The sequence below is a fragment of the Lepisosteus platostomus genome, chromosome 6 (genome assembly GCF_059453375.1).
Source record: "Lepisosteus platostomus isolate fLepPlt1 chromosome 6, fLepPlt1.hap1, whole genome shotgun sequence".
In the NCBI taxonomy this organism is placed as follows: Eukaryota; Metazoa; Chordata; class Actinopteri; order Semionotiformes; family Lepisosteidae; genus Lepisosteus; species Lepisosteus platostomus.
The window spans coordinates 43,268,646-43,296,353 of NC_142616.1; the positions used below are offsets into that span (position 1 = coordinate 43,268,646).

The 27,708-nt window shown below is 42.1% G+C and overlaps 1 protein-coding gene across 2 annotated transcripts in view; it reads right to left on the reverse strand.

Moving 5' to 3' along the window:
* Nucleotides 1-27,708, reverse strand: part of LOC148661752 (slit homolog 1 protein-like) — a 158,803-nt gene that overhangs the window by 116,142 nt on the left and 14,953 nt on the right. For both annotated transcript variants that reach the window (XM_088635947.1, XM_088635948.1), the window contains exons 2-4: nucleotides 24,425-24,496; nucleotides 19,766-19,837; nucleotides 18,684-18,755 (exon numbers count right to left, since the gene is read on the reverse strand). In XM_088635947.1, the coding sequence (XP_088492073.1) occupies nucleotides 18,684-18,755; nucleotides 19,766-19,837; nucleotides 24,425-24,496 (216 nt within the window). The remainder of the gene's footprint in view (nucleotides 1-18,683; nucleotides 18,756-19,765; nucleotides 19,838-24,424; nucleotides 24,497-27,708) is intronic.

Genomic DNA, 27,708 nt, shown 5'->3' on the forward strand with positions numbered 1-27,708 from the left:
TCTGGAATTCCAAATGCCAAGTTGACTCTTTACAAATGACATTTGAAGAAAAAAAAAATCTTTATGCTCTTATAAAACTACTATATTCCTTAGCAATAAGATGATTTTTGTTTCTTTTTTTTCAATTCCTCACAGTTGAAAGTTTATACAAACTGGATTTCTCACCTCCAGGGGTTTCAGCCTGAGATTAAAGAAAGAAAGCACTGCACTACAGAGATTGAAGGAAAGACACAGATGATGCCTCTAGGCTCCTTAACCTGCTGTCAGACACTTCACAGAAACTCAGTGTCGATTGTTTCCACAGCAACCATTGGAACCACTCATTGGAACTGTATGACTGAGGAAAATAAACTTGCAAGACCCCCAGAATCTGCTTAGATATAATTCAGTTTAAACTGTGTTGGCTTATAATGTACAGTCCTATACCCCTCTTTGAACTGCGGTGATTTAAGCTTTTACTTAAGCCATGACATAAGAATCAATACAGTATGTTTAATTTCTTTCATGAATGTAATACAGAGCCCAGTCATTTCAAAACAAAGCCCCCAGCAGTGAAGGGGTGTTACATTTCTGTTCTTAATAACATGCTGTGTACACACATAGTGCCTTGGCAAAATAAAATGAACACACTTGCAAACATTGACAGTGCACCTGTGTTATAACATTGAAAGCAAACTTTGGTTAATGTTTGGTTGCGCTGGTTTCCACTTTCTGAATGACCCTCGTGTGCTGGTTCTGCCAGACAAAACAATAATTCCTACACTTATATAGTGGTTTTCTGGACTCTTCACTCAAAGCGCTTTACAGGTAATGGGACCTCCACTCCACCACCACCAATGTGCAGCCCCACCTGATGATGCAACAGCAGACGTAGTGCACCAGTACACTCACCACTCATCAGCTATTAGCAGAGTGATAAAGCCTATTCATAGATGGGAATTATTAAGAGGTCATGATTGTTAAAGATAAGGGGGAAATTTGGCCAGGACACCAGGATAACACCCTTACTCTTTTCAAGAATCACCCTGGGATTTTTAATGTCCATGGAGAGTCAGGCCCCTGGTTTTTATGTCTCATCTGAGCCTTTTTTACAGGATAATTTCCCCCTCTCTATACTGGGGCATTACGCCCCACATAGACCACAGGGTGAGCACCCCTTACCGGCTGCACTAACACCTCCTCTAACAGCAAACCTTCATTTTTCCTAGAAGGTCTTCCATCCAGGTACTGACCAGGCTCAACCCAGCTGAACTTCCGTGGGTTGCCAGTTTTGAACTGCAGGGTTCAGAGTTCTCTCACCAGCTGCTCTGCAGTGATAAGCAGTGAATGTGTTTCCCTTTGGTCCTTGAACTAGATACTCCTAGAGATGTTCCTTAAAGTTCAGGTCAGGACTCTCTAGGACAATGGAAGATGTTTAACACAGTTTTGGCTACTGTATGTGATGAGACAGCCTCTTTCTGGCATGTAGAAGACCTCAGTAGAAGAGAGGTAGAACGTGGTTCTGTAAAGCAGCATTGTAAATGGCAGAAATTCAATGACTGAACCAAACTCCATTTGAATATCATAGCAAATAGCAGGCATCCCATGACACTGACACCACCATACTCAACAGTTCTCTGTAAACAGGAGGAGGAGGTTAAAACTCAACTGTTGCCTTTCAAGGGGTGGAGAGGTGGCACTGTGGCTAAGGATCTACACCTGTGGCTGGAAGGTTGCTGGTTCAAATCCCATGGCTGGTTCAAAGCCCCTAAACAAGGCCCTTAACCCTAACTGCTCCAGGGGTACTGTACAATAGCTCACCCTACACTCTCACCCCAGGCTTCTCTCCCTGTCTGTGTCTCATGGAGAGCAAGCTGGGGTATGTGAAAAAAGATGAATTCCTAATGCAAGAAATTATATATGGTCAATAAAGTGATCTTATCTTATCTTAAACATGCCCATACAGATACCTGTATGCATGAGCTGAACTGTTGCAATTGAGGTTCATCTGGGAAGACTGCTGTCTTCTCCATTATTTTGAGGGGTGTTTGTTTTAATATGCTGTGGCGCTATATACCCATACAAATAGCTGTTTCATACCATCTTGATTAATTAGTTGACTGAGTAATGAGAAAGTGCTGAGGAACACAAGAAAGTAGACTACAGGGAAAAGATAAGCAGAGGTGAAACAGAGGTTATTTCTAGGTGGAAGTCTCAGGTGGTATCCCTTAGTGTTAAACATGTTCTTTTAAGAATGATTCTGCTGTGGTTAGATAAGATCTGTGGGGATACAGTACATGCAGTACCCTATTCATGTGATTCGTTCTCTCCCTTTACCTGCACACTGTGCACTTCACATTACATTTAAAAAATCTAAATAAAAGGGCATTTGTGTTGCATTAATGAATTGCTATCTTTTCAAAGTGGGAGAAAAAAAAGTTGATATATAAGAAGTCAGTGTAACAGTTGAAGCCATTTCACATGTTTTGCAAGCTTCAGACATTTGGATATTAAAGCAAGGAGCCAGTGATTTTAAATAGAATAATTAAATAATATAAAAAATTAAATGATAAAATTATTTACTCGTTTTTCCTTGAGGGGACTTACTGAGTTTTGCAAGCCATTCACTATCTCAGGCAGATTAAATGGCTCAATTAAGTTTCTGGCTCAGCCCCATCACCACAGTGGTAGGTGGGTATCTATGAGTACTCATTCTGTTTTATTCGAGGGGCTGCAAAGGATGTCCAAGTTTCTCTAAAAACAACCATTTATACCTTTTTCCTGACTCAGGCCCAGATAAAATAAAAGTTTCAGCCCATACACCACCTTCACATTTTAAACCCTGATTCTTGTTCCATTAGATGGATACAAGATGCCCCTGTCCAAAGAGGTGTTCGTCTGAACTGACATAACTCTTGACTGGTGCTTGTTGTTTGGTTGTTTTAGTAGCCAAGAGTTTGGAAACACTTTTTAATCCAATCGTTTGTTAGGCTTGCTGATAACATATTATAATTAAGGACTTCTATTTGTATTCTGTTTGAAGAATATTCAGGGCATTCTTTTTGAAGAAAAAAATAAACTGCAAGATGGTCACACGTACTAAGAATGAGCTGTGGTTTTAAAGGTGACCTTCCTAATTAGCTGGGAAATTCTCAGCTATGCTCCCAACAGCGGCCACTGTTGATTATCCCTTTACTTGCAAACTCGCAGGCCAGCAGAGAACAATGAGAGAGAAGCCAGTGACCATCATGTGAGTCTACAAGGGGGGGCCGAGCTACCAGCGCCGGAGTGTTTGGCCTCCCAGTACCACATCGATCCTGGCGACAGCAAGCCCCCCAGACTGGAGACAGGGTCAAGCAGAACCAAATCTCCTCTGTTGTCTGCGTCACATGGAAGAGGAAGTCATCCAATTTCTTGGCTGTTGTGAGCAGAAAGATTGGGCTTGTTAATTCAGGCCTGGGATAAGTCTTCCTGGGTAATCCCTTTCCAAAAAGGGTGATTATGGTATCAGGTGGCAGGCAGTGGACCGTAATTGTGTATCGCCCAGCGGTAAAGGATTAAAAAGCGTGCAAGCTGAGGGTGTGCATTCTGGGGGGTGACCAAATGAAACTGCTTTTTTACATTCTTGCCGATCTCTCTAATGTGGCTTCAGAACCTCCTGATCCAGATTCTTGTTAGGCTTCTTCAACCAACTCTGGGCCACACTGCACCTTGAGCAGTTCCACTGTGGGAAGTCAGGGTGCAAATACAGCCAGCTCTCTTGTGAAAGATGAGAGTCCAGAAAGCACCCCAGAAACATCTGACTTGGTAAATCTGCTACTAAAAAAGGGTCACTAGTGAAGTTACAGCACTATAAAAGGTGATTGATTCATTTCAAACATACATTTCAGTACCCATAATCCTCCATACCAGGGTCTCCAGCTCTTGACATGATTTGAGATTTAGCTTTCATTTACGTTACTGGACCAGTTACTGGATAATTTTGTCAAGATCCTTGTATTAACAGCTGCATCCCAAATTTGTAGAAACCACTGGAGGTTCTCACAGGCTATGAAATGCACATCCTGACAGCCTTTGAAATGGCATGTTGAAAGAATGTGTTACCCTGCAGTAATGTCTTTCAAATGTTATCACTTACACTTAGGGTACAACACCCGAACTGGCATTCGCGTTAAATAGAACTGCTGGTTTGAAAAGAGGCACCCCAGTTAGAACAGTTTGGCAGCTCTTCTTTTAGACAGAACTCTTTGCCTATAGTATTCAGCCAACTGAAGCCTATATCTGAAATTCCTTTCCATCTGCTCTCAAATAAATTTTTACAAATGTCACTGAAAAAACAATTCTTTTCAGAATGCTAGGCAGAACTGACACAAGACCACTAAGAGCCGCAATGTGCCCTTGACACTGGCAGACCACAGCTACAATAACACAGAAGCAATATTGCCCTGCAGGGGTGCCAAACTGCAGCCAGGCAATTACATTTAAAACAACTAAACCATTGTTTCCACATTATGGTCCAGCCTTGAGTCTTCTGCTCATTTCCAGGCATTCCCCAGAAAGCCTGTTAAAAATCACCCTGCGAATCAGAGTGCTATTCCATCTATCCATTTTCTAACCACTTTACCCAATTCAGGGTGACAATGTGCCAGCAAGCAAAAGCCACAATGCACGCTAATGTATGGTACACCAGTCCGTCACAGGGCACACACAGAAACACTTACACCAGTGATCAATTTTCCCAGAAGCCAATTAGTCTACCAGTCAGCCACTTTTGGTTTGTGGGAGGAAGCAGGGGCATCTGGAGGAAACCCATGCGAACGCAGGGAGAACACACAAACTCCACGCAGATTGTACCCCAAGAATTGAGCCCAGACCTTCGACACGCAAAGGCAGAAATGCTATGCACTGCGCCAACATGCAGCCCTGGAGAGAGTAATATTAATTTTGCTTACTGGACATCTAAACTAACTTCATTGCAGATCAGGTAGTAAAAAGCTTAACTTTTTACAGCAAGAGAGCAAAATTTATTTTCTCACAGAGAAGAGTCTGTTTCTCAATAGTGCCAAAGAACAATAGTATGCCTTCAGACATTTATGGGTGTTTCATGGAATTGAGAAACATAAATATGATAAAAAAAATAGTGGATTATTATTAATGCATAATAGTCCGGTGGAGTCACTGAACTGCAGTATGGCACATTTGGTGCAACACACTCTCAGATGGTTCATGCAGGAGTCATGAGTGGAGCGAGTTCCCAAGTTTGATGAATAGAAACGACAACAGCGAACTTCGGAGAGCAGCTAAGTGGGGCCCCACTGTCATCAGTTCCTGTCAGAGTAGGGCGACACTTTGAGGCAAACTCAGATCCATCCAACCAATCCATCCATTTTCGAACTGCTTTATCCAAGACCATCCAGAGATCCATGTAGTACATGGAAAACATACAAACTCCACTCAGATGGAGGTAGCAATGCTAACCACTGCCCCATCATTGCTAAGTTTTGCGACTGAACACTGTGCTCAGGACAGTCCAGGAGGCAATGTTCTGTGGGATGGATGAGGTTGGGAAACAGTGGTCTAACCCTGTATCAGTTACTTAGAACTACTAAGGCTGCCTTGAAGATTGCAGTCCAGCAGACTAGAGGAGCTCCAGTAGAGCATCTTTCCAGAAGCTGTTTAGGCTATAAGCTGTAGATCCCTGCCCCCTGCTACATCTCCTCTCCCTGATTTTTTTCCAGTCCCTCCTGCTCAGAGCAACAGGCTGCTGTGGCTGTTTTAGGTAGCAGCTTTACAGTTTGTTGACACTTTCTTAATGGAAGGGGGGGGGGGAAGCTAATGACACATCCCAGTGTCCATTGTAGTCAAAGCGTTATTCCCCGTGGAACGTCCACCCTGGCATTGTTAGGGGCCAGTGGGCTGAATTACTCCTCCTCCTCCTCACACACTTTCACATCCAATGAGCCGCTTTCTAGAGGGCTGCTGGGAACAGAGAAGCGGCAACATCCCCACGCTGACACACTCGGATGCAGAAACATAGGCGAAGCGGCTGAAACGCACACGATGTCCTCACTAATAGGTGAAGAGTCGGTAATGACCGATGGCTTGTCTGCATCGTAAGCAAACACAAAAGAATTACTGAGATGTTCTAAACACTTCCAGACCTGTGGTAAAGACATCACCATCCTCTCGAATGCTTATATGATGCCCTGGGGCAAGCTATAAGTTTTTGTCTGCTGTTTCTTGGTGTAATGTGCCTGATGTTATCTAAATGTTTTGGCAAACCTTCCTACAAAAGAACTTGTAGTGCAAAAACACATACAGTAGATCAAATGTGTCAGCCAAAAGCAGAATGAAGAGCTGAAAGAAAACTACAGGAGCTCAGAAATGATATGAAATGATCAGAGTGACTCTGACATGATAAACCCATTGAGAGCACAAGTTGGGCTGTACTGTCCAGAGGTCACTGAGATGTTCGGCTAAGGAAGTGAGAATGGAAGAGGGCAGGTGTTGTTTCTTAGTTGGCCAAGTACCATCAGAGTTAGAAATGGCATTCTCAGGGTGGCCAAAAAAACCCTCTAGTGCTCTAGCTTCCCATTGGCCTTTCAGAGTGACGAAGGACCTGGTCAGATAGCACATAATTCAGAGGACACATATGTAGTCATTATCTAACTTGTGTCCGTCAGGGAAGAGAACCATGGAGTCATGTTAGAATCCAGCAGTTCCAGACATTAGAACATAAAAGACAAATTACATTTCAAAATTAATAAAAACAGAAAAAAAATAACTGAATGGTTCAGTAGAAGCATGAGCTAAAACAAGAGGTATGCACAATTGATTTCTACTGTGCGCAATTTCAGTAAGCAACAGATCACCTACAGTAGTGCTGCTTGAAGTGTAAAAATCGTGTGTATAATAGAAAAAAAATATCTTCACACACACAGAATGAAAGTGGGAAATTTTATGGATTCTTCTTGATACTCAAGACTCAAGACCCACTTTTGCAATCTACATCTTTGTAAAAAAAATCGAAAAGGCTGCTTGGTCTGAAACCACTGATGCTCTCCATTTCCACATTAAAAGAGCCTCAGATACAGGACCACTGATCTGGTTCTCACTGAAACCCAATTAACAGGACCTTCATTCTCCAGTCTGGGACCGCACATTCCTCACAGCTAAATCTAACAAGGAAGGGGGGTTCTCATCATTTCTCTTCTTTTTCATCCTCACAAGCCCCCCCTCCACACCACGCAGGCCTCCTACCGACTGGGCACTTTGAAGTGCAAATCCAGGTGCCCAGTGTTCACACAGGGAAGGAGATGAAAACGCACCAATTTCAAAGCACCCAGACAGGACCTTGCTCTCCCTCTCCTTCTCTCTCTCTGAACTCCAAATTCAAAATCCTATTTTTGTTAGATTTTTTTTTTTGCCGCTTTTGAAAAGTGTCAGATTAATGTCGCTGGAGACCGAAGAGTCTTCCTTCCTTTTACGAACCAGAACAGAAACTGAGCAGGCAGCCCACCCCCTCCCTCACAGTGTTCAGAACAGACACACCTCCATTTTCTATGGCAGCCCATGTTATCTTTCACACACACACACACCCACACAAGTAATAGGGGCTTTTGCATGTGCTCAACAGATTAACCAGAGGCTCTTAATATTTGCCCTGAAAGAGGAGACTGGACCAGTGTTATCTCTGTGCATTATTCTACACATTCCCCGTGTGCAGTATATTGGTCTCAGATTAAAGCCGCAGTACCCCTCACTCTTCCCTCTTTTTGCTGTATAAAGCTGTGTACTAGGGTGTACTGGGACTGGGTGGATCAGGTGGTTTGTGCATGGCACTGATACCATCAGGGTCTGAATTTTAATCGCTTCCTAGTCATAATGAGAACAAGAACGGGACACCTGACCTCGTTACCCTCCTGAGATTTGTTGTTACCCTCTGCAAGTTGTGGGTGGAGCAAGCACATGGGTCCAACTAGACTGCTGCTGGCCCAGTTTAATAATTAATCATTAATAATAATAATAATTGCTTACACTTATATAGCGCTTTTCTGGACACTCCACTCAAAGCGCTTTACAGGTAATGGGGACTCCCCTCCACTACCACCAATGTGCAGCATCCACCTGGATGATGCGACGGCAGCCATAGTACGCCAGAACGCTCACCACACATCAGCTATCGGTGGGGAGGAGAGCAGAGTAATGTAGCCAATTCATAGAGGGGGATTATTAGGAGGCCATGATTGGTGAGGGCCAATGGGAAATTTGGCCAGGAAGCCGGGGTTACACCCCTACTCTTTTCGAGAAACGCCCTGGGATTTTTAATGACCACAGAGAGTCAGGACCTCGGTTTTACGTCTCATCCGAAGGACGGCGCCTGATTACAGTATAGGTTCCCCGTCACTATACTGGGGCATTAGGACCCACATGGACCGCAGGGTGAGCGCCCCCTGCTGGCCCCACTAACACCTCTTCCAACAGTTTAAACTGTTCTTGACCTTTGAAGATCCTTAGTCAAGTTAATTGGACTGTTAGGTATTCTGCAGAGGGTGATACTGTATATCCATCCAATATATCAATGTCGAACCACTTCTTCCAAATACAGGGTCGCAGGGGAGCCAGGTATAAGGCGGGATACGCCCTGGACAGGGTGCCAGTCTGTTGCAGGTCACACACAGACACACACTCAGACAAGTGTCAATTTACTCAGAAGCCAATTAACCTACCAGAATGATCCTAGACTGCAGAAGGTAATCGGTGCACCTGGAGGGAACCCATGCAATCACAGGAAGAACATGCAAACTCCACGCAGATGGTACTCCAGGTCCAGGACCCAGGACCCCAGAGCTGTGAGGCAGCAATGCTTCCCGCTGTGCCACTGTTTGCTAAAACAATCAGAGGTCATTTACAGCTAGAAATATCTTTTGTTTTCTGGTGTTTGGTTTATATTACACTTCTAAGGGAGCAAATGTCCATTTGCCTTCTGTTTCAGACAGCCTGTAAGTAATGGATAACTTCCAATTGTATGGTACCTTCTTATCGCAGGATTACCTGGGAATGCTGGTTATAAGGGTAGGCTCGGATGTCGTGTTCTAAAACATATATATTACTCAGCGAAGGATTTGCCACTTTGTGTCTGTGTGTCTGATCAGCAGTACCCCCTGCTGCTCACAACAACAGGGGCACAAACAGTGGGGAAGGAAAAACGTTCTCTACACATGCACAAGAAAATCCAGTGTTTGTTGTTGGATGAGGCTAGCCTATGGCTCTTTTCCATCTCCTGTGGAGAGGATAATGAGATGAGAGCACCATGCTGCTGCCCAGCAGGTGGGACAGACAGCCAGCATGCAGATAAGGAAGCTGGCAGGACTAGTGGTGGGCTGTAGTGTGCTGAGGAAGTCATTGGTAAAGTGCTGGACAGCAGAGCGCTTAGTAGGTCAGTGCTAGAGTGCTGGTTTACAGGGCATTACAGGGTCCATCATAAGACTACTGCTTTAAATAGGTCAGTGTTAGTGATGGGTGTTCAGCATGATGCTTAGTAGTAGTTAAGTTGGCGTAATTAAATTTGCTTTTATGGTCACGTTTTATTCTAATAAATGATGTACAATATATTTTTACAGCTTGTTTCTGGAATGTTAATGAAATAGAAGAGCAGTGCTTCACATTACAGTAACAGAACATTTTGTATATGATGCAATTCTTGAAAAGCAGATTTCTTATTCACACACGCTGCTGCCTATCCTGTAAATAAGGCATACACTAGTTCAGGAGAAGAAAGAGAGCACGGTCTGAAAGATCCTGAACAGAACAAGGGAGTATTTATGCAAGGTTGGCTGGAAAAAGTTAATGTACTACTCTAGTCCGTACCTCCATCAATGCCAGCATCTCATTGGGAATATGCAACAAGAAACCAATGCAGGGAAATTTCAACACTTTAATCAGAGAAAAAGAGCCTTGAGGCATTTTGAAGAGTAAGAAAGAGTAGTTAACGTTGCTGTCTTGCAGTGCTCGGGACCTGGTTTAAATTCCAGCCCTGGGATGTTATCTCTGTGGAGTTTGTATTTTCTCCCCATGTTCATGTGGATTTCCTCCAGGTGCTCTGGTTTCTTCCCACAGTCCAAAGACATGCTGGTAGGTTAACTGGCTTCTGAGAAAATGGGCCCTGGTATAAGTGGCATGGGTGGTTAGAAAATGGATGGATGGATGAAACAAAATCTAGTTATAATATTTGGATTTATTAATTGTGAATTTCCAGAAGGCAATATACTACAACATACTGCACTGAAACCTTTCCTCCAGAGTTTTCGAACAAACATAGATCCGAACCTGCCTCCCAAAACTTTTCATTTAAAAGACACCAGTCTAGTTTTGCTGTTAGTGGCACCACTCAGCTGCCCAAAAGATTCATGATTTCAGCAGATTTCAAAGGACAGTGAGAGCGAAGACACCATTCCACCACAGAGAAAGCCAAGACAGTCATTGGAAAAAAGAGAGCAACGACTGAATCGAAGAGCACAAAATATGTTTATGACACCTTTACTTTAGCAGGTAAGTCAATTGCAACCAATGTGTCATTTACAATGACAAAAAAGCAAAACAGGCTTTTAGACACAAGCTAACCAGAAAGAAAGGCAAGAGTTTTTAAAGTGAGGAAAGCACTTCTTCAGAGGAATCCCTGAAAATGCCTTCAAGCCCCTAATTATAAGAGAAATTATAGACATGATGGCATCAACAGCATGCCACAAATAGACTTTTTAATGACTCTCTACTCCACAGCAGTGAAAGAAACAGACAGCATGATCATCCCCCCTTTATCAGCCAGCCAAAAACTTGGAGAGAAATACAGAGATACGATGAGAGAGAGGATGAATGATAGGGAGGGAAGAGGAGGGAAAGAGTCATAAATTACTCCTAATCCAGGGATTCTCTTGTGGTATGTGCATGTGTGGGCATACTTGCTCATTAGATTGTTTGTTTACATATCCAGGAGGAAATGTGGAGCTGTAGTTTTATTGCAGACTGATTTTCAGCAACCGTCTTTTAAGATCAAATTAGCACTTACGGTATCTAGAGAAGTAAATCACTGGAAAAGTAGAAGCACTCCACAAACATCTTGGGCAAAATCAGCGACTTAGACCTCTCTCACTGGAACAGGGAGAGGATGTGAGCCTGGAGGAGCCAACGTGCTCCTGTTCAGCGAAGAGGGTGAACCCATTAGCAGTTCAGGGTCTAGTAAAAACACTGAGCTAAAACCCAAGCAGGTCCCACCAGAACAGAAGAGAAATGCGCATAGGAAAAAGTGACGAGCTGGAGGCAAAGCTTAGCCTGGAGTCTCGAAAACAAGCATGGCACCAAACCAATCTGTTTTTGCTGGCATTGCCCTCCACATTCCTTCCATCCCTCCGTTCCACAGCACGGGCATGAGAACTGAGTGATCTCCGGCATGTGTCACCTCAAATCGGAGACTGGAAACCTGGGCCGACCAACACTAAATTAACTAAACTAGAAAATTGCCTTTGCTGTGGGTACACCTCACAGAGTTGAAAGCTGCATTTTGGTTCATTTTAGTATAACAAATGCAATGTGATGACTTATTCATGCTCTACTCATTCATAATTATGGCTAAACTCTACAATGCAGTTAAGCCGTCATTAGGCTACAAATAAAAATGCCAAGAAGCCCTGTTATAAAAAGCAGGACTTTTCTCTTTCCTCCCAAGCTTAGCTGCTCAGTGTGGGCATGGATGCTCTAGAGATTCCTGCACTACAGCCTCATTCATCACAGCTTTGAAAATCACTCCTGATGCCCATTGATTGAAAGGCTTGATGTTGCAGCCCAGATCGTGAATATTTAACACAGCCAGTCCGTCTCGTGAATTATGAAAGTGGCAGAGACTAGGAATCGACAGGAGAAACACAAACACAGCCCCCTGCGTGCCGCTGTCTGTCTCTCTCTCTCCCTCCCTTTTTTTCCCTCTCTGGATGCTTCAGCTGACGGAGTGGTTTTAAAATCACCCCCTTTCGGCTTCCGTTTCCTTCAGATGGTTTTTATAGTGTTGCTGTTTCTCCCACATGCTGTGAAAGTCATAAAACCAGCCAGTGACAAACCATAAAATCCCCTTTTACCACCTGCAAGGAGGGCAGGGGCTGGAACATGCCAAACACACAACCACCATCTCCACCATGGTCAGCAGAATGAAGCACAGCTCACCACCTCAGAACCTCCTGACACAGTACTGCCGTAGAGTTCCAATTTGAAGAGAACGTCCCACAGAATTATTTTACTTTATGTCCCATGGATCTATACTAGGGAAGGAGAATTCACAAGCCTGCTTTCTGTTGAAGAATGAAATCTAAAAGTATTGCCTTAGACAGACAGACTAAAAGAACTAAGTCTTGAACAAAAGTCTGCGATGGGATTTGATTCACAGAAGACCTCCAGGGCCTCAAACTCTATGACGTCAACCCAGCAGAATCAACAGTGAAACATGACCCAGAAGACACCAGTGGAAACTATTTGGAAATATCTAAAACTTTTTTTACCAGAAGGCACTTCTTTACACAAAGGGTTGAGGGAGTATGGAGCAAGCTACCCTGTCACATTGTTCAAGCCAATACCCTGGCTTCCTTCTTGTAACAACTGGATGGTATTTTTGGGTTTACTGTATGTTACTACCAAACAGTAATTGTTCTTTATCTTACCAGCCTTTCACGTTTCATCAGAATTAAATGATGTTCCTTGCACCCAATCTTTGCAGACTGCAGTCATCGTTGTTCACTGTGACTGGTGTGATTAACACTTCCCAGGCTCAGTTTCTGTCTGTCTGCCTCTGTGCTCATGAGAGAGCCACAGTCTCAGGGGGATTAATGAGGACAGTCTCCATCGCAGGCGGGCCCTGACTGACTGGAATCCTGCCTGACAGGAAGGGATGACAAACAGCTGACCAGGAGACCTTGCTGGGAGCTGTGTTTAATTAACCTGTCACTCCATGAAAAGCAGGGCCTCACAGAGATTCTTTGTGTGTGTGTGCATGTGCGCACATGGGTTTGTACTTTACTCCAGTTACCCCCTTGCCCATCAAACACATTGGTGTTCCTGGGTGATGTGATGTTCTGTCGAAGCAGGTGCTCAGTAATTCTGCTCATGTTGCCCCCTCATCCTCACAGTCACAGACGGCCTATTGTGTCCCATTTTGTCCTTCGATTTTCATTCAGTAGATGAACCCACAGACAAGAATATTGCCCATCCTAGTCTTCCACATACATTAATGCAACGACACCCACCCCCTTTTTGTAAAATTAAAAGCCAAAGTCAGTGACTGATGGCACAAGGCCAGAAGGTGTCGCTAGTCAACCCCCCTCAGTTGCCACAGCAACCTCGTCCAGGATTCAGAGCCTTCTTCTGCCCTAGCTCTTCGCAGGCAGACCAGCTTTATTGGGTATTTTTCTCCATGAACAACAACAAAAAAAAAAAGGAAATGACAAACCCGTCTAGAGCTATTAAGAGTCTGCCAGCAACTCACAGCAAGACAGGACCAGAGAACAGGGGGCAGGGGGTGGCCCTGCACTTACAGGCTAAAACACAGGGACCATAGATTTTGCTGCACCTTTCACAGTATAGTGCAGTTTAACTGTCTTTTAGCTTGTCTCTCACCCTGGTGGACCTACTATACTTAAATATTATGTATACTGTAGCCAGCCCCTCTGAACACACACTGACTAATCTAAATGATGTATTTTGATAAAGAAGACTATTCCATGGAATTTGAGAAAAAATCCTACTTGATATGTTTTGTACTCGATCCATTCACTATTTGATTGTTTAATTACAAAGCCTAGCCCTATGCAAATTCATCCCCCTTCTAGGCCACATTGAAGAGTTGTCTGGTTTTCCCAAAGGCTTTTTTGATATCCTGCAGGCCTTAAGCAGCTGTGTGGAGGAGTGGCTCTGGACCCCTGACTAGAATGTTGTAAGCACAAATCTTGGGTGGAGTGCTACTGTAGTACATTTGAACAAGATGCTTCATTTAAACTGCTCTATTTCCTGTTATGCAAGTGGATATTCACCAGATTGTCATTTTAAATGTGAATTTGCTCTTATTTATCTGACTGAATAAAGGATTACAGTTAATAAAGGAAAAGAGTAAACTGGCAGTTTTTTTCTGTATCACCCTCAGACAGAATCTGAAGGTTGAGGTTGTGTATTTATGACAGGGCTGCTTTTTCAATATACAGAACAATGTGCCATAAATCTCCCTCCAAATCGAAAGCCTGGTTTAAACATGTAAGTAATACAATAAGAGACTTTCAATATAAAACTTCAATATTTTTCTGGGTCAGATATACTGTTGATAAGCTAAGAATCTTTTAGTTCCTGAGACTAAGATAATACAGTTCTGTATTTACTGTAAGATATGACCCAAACTGATATTCAGCTGATATTGATTAAATAAAGTACTTGAGAGTAAAAAGTAATTCAACATCATTATAGACAAATGATAAACTTCTTTACAGTGTCACTGTAGTGTACAGCGCAGTGATAGACACAGTGATGTTTTTCGTATTTTCAAATGCATGTGTGTGAGAGGGGGATATGACCTCCTTCTCTCTCAGAGCTAGATGTGTACTCTCAGCTTCCTTGCCAGCACTGGTCTGGGAGCTTCTGTGTTTGAGTTTGTGCTGGGGAGGTGGGGAGTTTAAGCTTATGTGTGGTTGTGTTTTTATAAACACGCTTGTGCGTGTTTGTGGTTGTGTGCATCAGGGATGCCAGACAAATTTTTAATTCCTGATAGAGCAAAAGTGCCAAGGGATATAATTCCTGAAACCTTTGAGCTCAAAATGCTCATTGTTCTCTTAATTAAATTAAATCATTTGTTTCCATATCCAATCCATTTTTTCTATAAGAAGTCTATAACAAAACCATACTGTTATGGTAAATTTAAATGTAAGACAAACTCATTTAATTCATTTTAGTTAAAAAAAATGTTGTCTCTACATACTGTAAGTCAACATTACATTTTAAGCTTGCTACCATAATTGGCAAATTGAGTTAAACTGAGATAATAATATATTCTGGCTGACACAATTGCAATGCAAAAAGATAATCATAAAACTTGCAAAAGAACATTTCGAACAAACATTTCTGTTTCCCTAAATTTCTTTACCAGAGCTGATACTCTGCAATGATATTCAGTTCCTGTAACAAGTTATACCAGATATTTTCATTCCACTAATTCCTATGTAGTATTAATAGAATTTGCAAAGGAACCACTTGTAGCTGACATTGTAGATTTAGTATTATTTTCCTGAACAGAAAGGAAAAAAACATTTTATATTAAAAATATTACAGAAAGGAAATCATTGCAGTTATTTTTATTTTGAAGCTCAGATAAAATGTTGGCTCAAAAAGACTCACATCTCACTTTTTTCCCAAAATAAAAAGGATACAAAGAGAAACTTCAAAGTCGCCCAACATTTTGCCCAGAAACAATTCATCTCTGAACTGACATGCATGAAAAACAAAGAAAGGATCCCCTTCTTTTTTAAAAACCCTAATCCTTTCCGCATGCCTGTCACGCACACCTTCAAACAACATGTAATTAACCTGTCATTTTCTGTTCGAGGTCTTTGTGTGTTTGGTTCCTGATGTTGTTGAGCGCTTGCATGGAAGAAGCCGCTATGAGTGGCTGCTTGTGCCCCCAGCTTCACAGGCAGGTGAAAAGTGCTTTTGTGATCTTATTTTAAGGTCTCCTAGCCAAGGTGAAGATGTACCTGTTTGCTCTCATGAACACCTTGAGTGCACCTTTTGTGTGTTTTTTTTCACCGGGAAAACCATGGACTAAGCGCAACACTAAACCCCAAACGGACGCTGTGTGCGACATAGCATGTTTGTCTGTTGCTTGTTTTTTTAACACTGTGGTAACCACGGCTTCACAGGACAAGCCCTTGCAGAGCAACCCGAGCAGACAATAAATCCCGCTCCCTGATCCCTCCTTTCCAGATGCTAAACCCTGGGGCACCTATCTTGCATGCTGGCCCTCCCCCAAGTCTGTAGCTTTTGTGCTACGAACATGCACAGGGCACCCTAATTACAGACAGAGGAGACAAGATTACAGAGACTGCACTGCCGAGTTGGGGGGTTCCAACAGGTCGTTAACGATGATTAACGCCAGCAGGCTCCGTTGCTTATTGTTCCAAGGAATCGCATTCCTCCAACTCCACTTCCCAGGCTTTCTAACATTCCAAAGAGGGGTCATGTCCCAGAACACTTCACTCGTCTCTAACCTTCAATTTTCTTTCAGCGCCTTGAAGATCCCTCATGTTACATTGAGCTCTACAAACGTGGCTACCTTATTAAAACTGGGTGAAGTTCTCTATTAAGCACTGACCAATGCTGTAAACGGCCTCACCCACAGAACTATACTGGTATTCAATGATACCTTCCTCCTGGAAAGGATGCCTTTGAAAGATGAATTACCAACTGAATGTGATGAGGCAGATTGTGTCACAGCGTAATGTGCATAATGGCTATTGCCTAATTCTCGCAATTGCTTTTTAATTAAGTAAACCTGTAACCTGTCACTACTGACATCCCTTGAGGCAGTGTGGTGCAGAAGGAAAACCAAGTCAAGCAAGAAGATCTTCCTAGTCTCATCCCGACAGCCCTACTCGCTGGATGGCGGTGCAATGATACAATAGGAATGGCCACCCTGACACTTTGCAATCCAGTATCCCACAAATCTTCTTTATAGCATATGCCTGCTTTATTTAGTAAGGCTAAAAAAAACAGCCATATAATCCCCGGTGAGAGAGGAAACATCTGGGGTAATGTATAGCCTAGGGGCAGCAGTCTTTACATTAAATGCTCTCGTTAAGGCTATTAAAAAATAGACATTAACAAGCCATACTGAGCACTTCAGTGCAAGTATAAAGGCAAATGTCCTCATGAGAATAGAAGCTTTTTATCAGTAGTAAAGCTAAATGAAGTAGAAGCATAACAGTATAAACTTCAGGAAAGCTGCATGAGGAAGTCATTCCAATCTGAAATAAAATTGCCCAATTCCCATTCCTGCCATTCCGGAATGCTCATATTGCTTGGCTATTGAAAAGAAAACACCTGACAGCTCAGCTACACGCAGCTAACAGTGTGATAATGTCAAGGTAAGTCACACAAGAAATAATTCGCACAGTGACTCACTTAACATGAACATATGTAACCTTTTACTGCCAAACATAATCCCCATCACTCATATACTGTACACTCCCTTACATATACGATTAATAAAATTATGTCCTAACCCTTGCAGTAAAGCTAATAGATTATTTCCCTTAACTGGAACTGCATTGCATTCACATTCCTGCAAATGTGAGATCTGCACAACAAACTAAGTGTATTTATTAAAAGAAGCAAACGACAACCTTAACTTCAAGAGAAAGCACCGATACAAAGAGAATCACTTAGAATGTAACTGCTAAATCCATGCCTGTTGAACCACAGTAAACTATTTTAGGGGGTGTTGCTGCACAGGGCTGGGTCAGGGCTTTCTCTCTCACCTGTCAAAGAAGCAGATAATCACTTGAAAGAAAGCTCTGGTGTTCAGACTGACTGAACAACCTGAGCTGAAATTATAAGGAGTTGGATAAATAGTTGATTCTGACTTTCCATCAAAGAACCAGTTCTTACTTAAAAATGCAGAACAAGGCTATTCTCTCAGCAAGATGGAGAAGTAAAATAACAAATCAAGCCCTTCCAGCAGCCTATGAAGAAATAAACAATGTAGATAAGAGATATGGTGAATATCTCCTCCTTTCACCAGAGAATGTATTCATAAACTGGATATGTGGAATGGTAAAAGACAAGACCAAAATAAAATTGGACAACTAAGGTACCTCAATAAAGCACAAATTAATAGGTAGTCAACTGCCAACTGGTTATCCTAATTTCCTGTACTCTTGCTAATTATAATCCTTTAAAAAAGCATCAACAGCAAATGACCGATCTTCAGGCAAAGATCTCACCACTTGTTGCACAAAACAAAAAACTTTTTTTCATGTACAGGGATGTTTCATACATAAACAGACAGGCTTGTCTTCCAAGCCAGCATAATTTTTCACAAAAACAGGAGTGCAGAAAGGTCACATCTTTCCCCTGGCCTTGAAGTACAGAGTGATCGCATGTGCAGATGCAAAAATCAACAAAAAACAGTCAGAAAAAAATTGAAGCAATCTTTCAGTCCACCTCTTATTTCTAGGTGCTATGAAAGTAGAGATTAGAAAGCACGCTATTTGGTCTCTTGTATAAAGGCTGCATGAATCTGTCACCCATTATCATAGGGGTTTGACTTTCCTACTGCACACTAACAACACGGCAATGTTGGAGGGTTCAGCAAGACAGATGCATGCAGATTTAAGATTTAATAGGGTCATCTTTTTCCGCAATTAGACCAAATTTGCAATATTTGCAACAATTGGTGAATGGAAGACTTTATAGTGTTCATTCTTTAAGAGGAAAATAAATAGTAACCATAAAACACCTGGAAGCTCTGCACGAAAATTGCTTTTTATGTAAGAACATCATATTTTGACAAAATTGCAGTTAAACGAAGATAATCCTGGACACCAGCAGACCTTCAACCTCTACTGCCAGAGCACCACAGTTCGGGGAGTGCTAAGGGAGAGAAAGGGGAAGACAGCTTTACTCACAGCCGGGAGATAGCTGCATTCTTCTGGAACAGCATCTCCGGGAGCTGGTGGAGCTGATTACGGTTTAGTCGACTGAGGGAAGAGGAGGGAAAAAGCGAAGGGTGAGTTACTCTCAGTGATTCACGTGGTGTGATGCAGGTGTTGTCGTCTGTGTGGACTGGAAAATCTACATGACATTGGAACAAGGCCCTGCCTCAGCAGATGTGGTCTGGTTTGAATAATCAAAGGTCTGTATAGATCATTACACGGAAGACATTTGCATCTCTCAGATTTGGACAGAAAAGACACTGGAAAAACGTTAACTTTTTTGAGCAATGGCCATTTTAACATTGTTGAGCATAAGTTGAATTGAATAGATCAGATCTTTTCATTCTAAGGCAGTGGCAATGCAGGCATTATGAGCTTGCTTCAGAACTAGTTCACGTGAAACAATAGGCAACTGCACTCCTTCATACAGTATAAACCCTGGATGTTAATTTGCATGATTAGAATTCCAGGGTGGCACATAAATGGTAATCAACCATGATTACCATACAAATAAGCATCTTCAATTTATGCAGAATGTCAATCCATTTTAAAGCTATACAAAAATGTGTGCAACAAAACTGATATCTGAGTGACTATTGGCACTTGCTAGCAACAAACCTAAACATTTGCTGACATGTCTGCTTAAGAATAGAAGACAACAACAAAAAAAATCTAAATGCATGGAGCTGAAGTACCTTGTGTACAACTGTGCCTGCCTTAAGGATTAGGAGATATCTCAGTTTCAGTGAGGTTTAGGAAATAATTTAGCTTTACATCAGGGCTATCAGAAATCTTAGCATTCAAGTGAGAGTAAGGATTAGGGTTTGAGGAGAGATTTTAGGATTACAGTGAAGTTTAGAATTAGGTCTAAAAGAGACATCTAAGAGTTACGATGAGGGTTAGGGAAAATTTTAGGATTAAAGTGAGGATTAAAAGAAAATATAGGCTTACAGTGAATGTGAGGGATAGGAAGTGAAGATTTGACAAGATCCTCAGATATTGTTGGAGATGAAACAGTTTATGAGGTTTTTAACAACAAAAGCCGAAGCACTTACAGTCTCTCAAGCTCCTTCATGTCATCAAATGCCCCTCGCTCGATTGTTCCAATCTGGTTTTCCATCAACTGTCTGCAGAGACAAAAGTGAGGAGAAACTGACTTTGAGGAGTGAGAACACAGGACAGAAAAGCCTGTTAGAGGTGAGTGCAGTAGAGTGTTGCATGTTGCCTGTTCAGAAGTGGTACCAACTGGTTTCACAAACATAAACAAACACAAAGGGCTTTTAAATCATCTGAATTTTTTTAAATCACATACAAATCCAGTTTTAAATTGTTATAGATTGTTCAATTATCACTCAACTACATTATACACTTCTAATTAATGAAAGGATTAGTTATTCATAATGCAGGATTAAAGGAAAATATCAGAGACTGCTTGAGTATAGGGGTTTGGCAATTCCAGCATTGTCACCTCCCTTTTTGCCATTCTGCCAGTATGTCACCTTAGTATTCTGTGTTTAAAGTATTTAATTGATCGGTCATTTATTCTTACAGATGGAAACCCTTCATCTATTTCCTCTAGGAAACGTCTTATATTTTTGGGGTTTTTCTTTCTAGGTTTCACTCATTCCGATTTTTCTTAACTCCCCTAATTGGGTACTGGAGTATTCTTCTCAAAACACATCATGTTACCCCATCAATATACCCACTTCATTTATCACTTTAACACAATCAGCACAGATCTTCCACTCCTTTTGCATCTTCTGCAAGTGCACTCCCTGTCTTCACAAACACCCCTTCACTCTTTCATCTCTAAATGTACTGGCTGATCCTGTTTGGCCAGGGACATCTCTACATCTTCATCCGTCACCACTTGTGCCCCTGAGACAGCAGCTATCCATTTGTCATTCTCTGTTTCATGTCTCATGAACGGACCTCCAAGTACAGACCACCTGCCCAGCATTTGTAATGCCCATCAGTATAGCCTGTGCTCTATTTTCTCAAATTCACCAAGCCACACAAGCCTGTAAATAAGCTCAACCTCATTGTCGGCTCAACTTCATTGCCACCAAGACCTCCCTTCAGTGCTCTCACTATCCTTCTTCCCATCCTGGAGTCAAGACACAGACTGAAACCTTTTTCCTTCTGGCTGCTCTTCCTATTAATCCAGGAGAGTGTCCAGGATTAATCCAGGAGACACAGAGAGTATCCTATCTGCTCTTCTTCCTCATGAGGAATCTCACTCCCAGTGGTTGGAAATTATTCAGTTATCTTAAGTGCGCTTCATTTTACCCAGCTTTTCACCTTAATACAGTAGGTAAGTTTCCCTCTCAGGGGAGTTTAACATAATATACTTAGGCAGTTCAGGATCCTGAGGAGCTCTGTGTGGGTGGGATTGGTGCACAGTGCAAAACTTCAAGGTGTGGATGTTTGTGTGTGATGTCGTCAATACAGAGGTAGGAGGGTGTATGCATAGGGTGGTGTAGGAGGAGAATCACAATTAAAATGTGGAACCTGTGAGCTCAGGCACAGTTTGTGCTAAACTTCAAGAAGCAAGGAAGGTAGTCCCTAGTGTCCCTGCTCACCATACTGCAATAATGTTTTTTGGAAATTTATGTCCAGAAGAAAGAGTGCCAACTATTAGCCCACTGACAACCTACTCTCTTTTTCCTTTGAGGTCTCCTATCCCAGTAACGACCAGATCTCCAGATCTTTGCTCCTGAGATCTGACGTGATCAGGTTGGTAATACTGTTGCTACAATATTCAACAGTCTGTATAATATATGTTAAAATACAAAATTAAAAACATCATTATGTTTTGTAATTACTTTTGTAGCAGATGTGGCAGTCTCTTGTTGATTCATCTATTTTCTAACTGCTTTATCCAATACAGGGTCACAGAGGAGCAATGGGCACAAGGCAGAATACACCCTGGACGAGACGCCAGTCCATTGCATGGCAGGCAGACATAAACAAGCACATACTGTAATTTCACCAGGGCCACTTTCTCACCTCCTCAACCATTTTAAAATCCCACATTTTTACATTTCATTTTTATGGTTAATATTTTATTTAGATGTCTGTCCATTAAGTTGGTGAATCAAGATAAGTAAACGTTCATGCTTTCCACACCTGTGCACGTTGAACACTAAAGCCTTCTACGACACTCAAAGGACTGCTGCTCTCCAGGACTGGGGAAGCAGATACCTGACCTACAGGCAGAGTTCCAGCTAACCTCCCATCAGAAACCTGTAGAGTATCGAACATTCCACCCATCCATATTCTCACTGCTTTATCCCATACAGGGACATGGGGGAGCCACAGCCTATCCTGGCAAACAATGGACACAGGGTATGGTACACTCTGGACAGGACAGGGTATCCACAAACATGCAGACACACACCAGGGCCAGTTTTCCCATAACAGTATGTCTTTGAACATAGAACACCCAGAGGAAAGCCATGCAAACATGGGAAGAATATACAAACTCCATGCCAGGGCCCCAGTGTGGTAATGCTGACCACTGCACCACTGTGCCATCCTAGTCTGCAGACTAGACTATAAAATTCAGGTCATATTATTAGTTACCCCAGTGTGCTGTTCACATTGTCTAATAAGTGGAAGAAACCTGAGCTGCCCTTTGTTGCCAAAAACTGATGGACTAGCCAAAATATTTTATCATTTGGATTTATTTAATTAAAGAGTCTGGAAACCTGTCCTGACTTAAAATTTCTGGCCAAAATCAGCTTGCTGGCAAACTGAGATATCTAGAAAGTAGGAGGGAATAATAACTCTGTGGTAAACCTGAGAAACCTGGGAAGCAGGTAGTGTGGTCTTGTGGTGTAGAAACAGATTGCCCAAAGAATTAAAGCCAAGGGCACCCATAGTAGTGACGATTAGAACTAAGGGACCAGAAAGCAGCATGGTTTAACAGAGCAGAGAGGCTGTGTGGCCTGGTGTTGCCAAGAGAGAAGGTGCTTCAGTGATCAGAACATGCGGACTTGAAAGATTCAGTAGCTTTCGGAAGAGCGTGGCCAAAGGGTCTGGGCTGAGAGAATGAGGAGCAGTGTCGTCAAGAGATTTTGGGCAAAGGGATGCGGATGCAGTGTGGGCTGGCGGTCAGGGCTGTAAACATCAAAAAGGAAACTGGCTGTACGAACACATTTGTTACAAGGTGTGCCAAAATAAGCACACAGAAAAGGTGGGTTGGATGCATTTTAATAATAAGTGTCAGACATATTAACAAGCTTTGAACAGACAAGAAGGTTACTTCGTCAAGGGATAAATACAAATATTGTTACATTCCATTTCAGATATCAAGCCGAATGAATTTAGTTATATCCCAAACATTAAAAACAACTCCCTGTGATAGACTCTTGATCTTTTTACAGTTTCACACACATTAATAGTGCGTTTCAAAATCTGTACCGACAGCAAAAGTCTGATTTACTTTAGAATTTCTTAAATTAACATGTTCAAACACCGTAACATTTCCCCAAAGGTACCAATGAAAGTAACACGTCAAAAAGTACAGATGGGCGACAGTGAACCTTTTCAGTTTTCTTTTTGAGGGTGGGAATGGGAAGTTAGCGTAAAACAAAATTCTTTATAGAGATGTGGGGAAGGTTTGTGTTCTGCATTGAGGGCTGCAGGTCTGTAGTGTAAACACAGGGCCACAGGCTTTGGCACTCCTCCTTCCAGGGCTTTTGCTCAGAAGTGGAAGTTTAGGCCCCCATTAGCCTGGGAGCTGCTGACGTCCAGAGGTCAGTAACACAAGAGCCGGGTGCACTGCACTCTTCCTGGCTGTGTTTTACCTCAGCGTTAATCATGTTAACAGCCTCGCTGTAACCTTAGTGGCCAGGGAGGGCTGAGTATTCCTTGGAGAGTCAGGGTTTTACAACCAGATAAACCTTGAGAACGCTCAGAGGTTGTTGTAAGGGATTGTTTCCGGCTTGCCTGTGACAAGACAACAACCAACCTGAATTTATGACCCAGGGCTACGAGGCCCACGGGTATGATGGTCACAGCGGTGCTGTCAAGCTGTGCTTGTTGAATAAAAAGACATCAACTTTCCTTACATTAGAGATGTGACATATGCACAATGTACAAACCAGACACTGCACATGATGGATCTGTGCATGATGCCATACAGAAACCTGCTTATACTCTAAGCAATGATGAACGGTGAGGATAATGAGACCATTCTCATTTAAGAGTCCTTATTTCAACAGGCTGTGGGTCGGTGCATAATAATATACCCTGTCCTCTTGGGATTTTCATTAATTTAAACTACAGGGATCATAAGAGCTGCAATTAAACTAGGGGAGAGTACTTTTAAGCATTTCTTTACATTCGTTGATTTTCTGAATGATAATATATTTGTGGTGTGATAACCTTTCTTATAAGTGCATTGTATTGCAGCAGACAATGCACTGCGAAGTGCTGTGCATTAATGTGATATACTGTATTTTTCAGCACTTCTGATGGGATGAAATAACAGCCAAAAAAAGTTCTAATGGATTTTAGTGTAGACCCCCCTCTGTTTGCTGTTAATAGCCCATGCAATTCAACCCCATGTTTCCCATGGTGCACTTACTGTATAAAGTGGTCAAGTGACTACTGAATCACTTCCTATTTATATTGCATATGCACACAAACTCACACAGCCATTACATATTTATAAATATAAACAAATAAATAAAAAAGAAATTACTTACAGGACTCTGAGGTACTTAAGCCCAGAAAAGTCATTCTTATTGATGCGAGTGATGTTATTTCCATTCAGCTCCCTGTAAAAGAAGACATTAAATATTTAACAATCACACTCTCTCTCTGGGCTCATACAATACTTCCAGTCAGGCTGCTAGAGGAATGCAATATTGCTGCCTATTGATACCTGGTGTCACTGATTTCTGCTCTCTGCTGGCTGTGTGCCAGGATTTTTATGAGAAACACATAAATTGGGACTCTCATATGAAGGGTAATGCCACAGTACCTCTGGCCACCCCCTGCACTGCAAGGAACAACCGTATGAGCAGCACAAACAGAGCCAACAAATATTCACTAGTAGAGCAATTGAAATGTCTTCTACCAAAAAAAAAAACAGTTAGCAAATGCAAATTGTATTACCTAAGCCCTTCTCTGACAGCATGTCTCAGTTTATTTGGCCTGACAGAGGTCTCTGGTCAGCGCAAAATTATTTCCTTGGGACATTTTAGGACTTTTCTCACCTCAGGGCTAATAAATGTTCACAGCATTTAATTGCTCCGTCATGACTCAATATTCCTCAGGCTAACGCTACACATGGATTCTGTGCGGAATTCTGAAATACAGCTCCGTGTCTTCGAAGGAGTGAGCACACAGGACAACACTGGCTTCTGTTCCTAGTTTGTCTGACTCAGCCTCAGTGACAGCTTGGCCTCCTTTCCGACACGACAACATAAGGAAAACAGAGATCTGCATCGTCTTCACTTTATTTCTAATACCACAAAATACAAAAAGGAGTGGAAACAGAGATGCTGAAGTGCAAAAAGGTAGCAGGCAGCAATTTTGCAAAATGCAGAATTTACTGTACATCCTGTTACAATAATTCATGTGTTACCAAGCACTAAGTGGAATGTTTGCTCAGTGGATTCTCACTCAGTTCTCTGTGGAGGTACCATAGCCTGTTTGCACATTTAGTTGTGATGCCAGCGCCAGTCACACAAAGGGCATTTGTTTAACTCAATCTGGTTTGTGCTAAGAGGACTTAAGCCACATGAACCTTCCAGAGAGCGAGATGGTGAGAAGCTGAGTGAGTTCGCAGTGGGCAGCAGCTGCCTGGATGAGAAAGAAGGTGTTTGGCAGATTGTCTGGCAAAGGAAGAGACACCCAGTCAAGAGGCTGCAGACTCTCTCCCTTTGCTTTGGTCACACACCCCCTCCAACACACACACCTAGCGCCCACACCAAAGTGCTTTTTCAGCTCACCATTTTCGATCAGCATCTACCATTTCCCCTCCCACAAGACATTCCCTGCTAAAATGCAGAGTTCCGAAAGTGCGGCTGGGAGCTACGTTCCAGCAATTTTCTCTGTACGCTCAAACTCACTTATAATGACCACTCCTGGGACCATCTGAAAGTGGTCATTACAGACAGATGGCCGATATACACAGGTGCGTTAACGGCAGGAAAATAAATAATACACCAGGATTCATTAGTGGAGGCTGATACACATGTGGCATTTAATACAGGTGGTTAATCGACACAGAACATGAGTTCCAAAGGGCAGATCTACAGGGTGGCCTGTGCTGATCACACCATGGGGACCACAAGGACATAATAAACTTGAAAATATTTTTTTAAATCAGTAACATGCCCGGTGCATGAAATTTCATAACTGCATGTTGAAAATATTTGTTGTTTGAATAGTTTTAACATTTGGCAAGTTAAACTTCTAATATGCGCTGGCTGTTCACGTCAATACAAAAGGCAGCTGTTTTTCCTCTGTTTTCTTATTAACTGTAATTGTGCTTATGAGAAGTTAAATACAGTTATAATAAGGCATAGCTCTTTGCAAAACAACAACTGACACAAAGGAGAGCAACTGTGGTCTTCTAGTGCAGTAGTCCTCCTGGATTTTTAGCTGGATTTAAAGCACCATTCTTACAAATCAGGGCACAAAGCCTAATTTGTTTAGTTTAGTGGACAACTCATGCAGAGAAATATTTGACAACTCAAGAGGAACAAAAAACAGAAACACTGCCAATCCTCAAAGAACAGGCTCATCGTTTATTTTAAAAAAATCACAGCTCCAGCACATTTTTTCCTTGTATGTTACCAAAGACCTTTATACTTTAATCCACATCACCAACATCTCTTCTTCTGAGACATAACAAATCAGTCTGCACAATTCTTGCAAAGATGTAAGCTCATCGTGTCATAATTTTTACTGCCATACATATTTTAAATGGTAGCTCCCCTTTTGAGCTGATCTCCACACTGCATTATGAAGATTTCATTCCACAATCAGCATTCAGAGAAGCATTACATTTATCAACAGTTTCTCCTGGTTAGGAATGCTGAGCACATCTGGATTTGACATTGACTTTTTCAATTCTACTCTCTTGTCTTCATTTTGATATGAGGGAGAGCAACGTAAATCAGGCGTTGCACATTTGGTAAATCAAATCATGACATGCTGAATTGATACATGCATTTGTTTTAATCCCTCACCGTATTTCAATTGGAAATCTTGAGCCAACGCTTTGAACTGCAACAAGTGAGAAAATGTGTTTGAACTCCAGCCAAGCCTGGAATACACTTTAATAGTAAGACTTCAAATATTCCAAATAGCCTGTACAGTACATACAGTACATTCACAGAAAACATAGGCACTGCACAGGTGTGATATGCATCAGCTGTCTAGCTGTCACAGATGCTGCTAGAAAATCTACAAGCACATTGCTGGCCTTCAAAGATTTGATCTGTCAAAGAAACCCGCGAATGACAGTTTGAGCTGAGTAAGGGGCTGTAACATGCTCACTCCCCGTCCTGATTGTGGCAAAAACTGCCTGATGAAAATGCTGAGAATCTCATTCTGTTTCGTTCTGCCATCTGTTGGAAATCTCAAAGCAAAAGAAGAAACCAGACCTGTTCTGAATTGTTACATGAAATGCAATTTGAGACCAGAGGAGGAAAAAAAAAACAAACCGTGCAAAAAAACGACTCCATGCGACCGTGTCCAGAAAGCCTGTTGTATCTGGGTTATTTCCAAGCTCAATATTCTGGCTGCCGCAGAGACGTTTGTTAAGAACAGCTTTAGGCTGGCAGGGGCAGAGGAAAGAGGATGATATGGGTCAGTGTGCTTTTGTGTACCAAGCACCTTGCCGGGGAAACAAACTGGCTTTGAAGAAAAGTATTTTTGTCTTTGCTTGCTGTTGTTACTGAGGCTTGCACCTTACATTTTCAGCTTTCTTCTGAGTACTGACTGTTCAGTTTTCTGTATGTTTTTTTTAATCAGT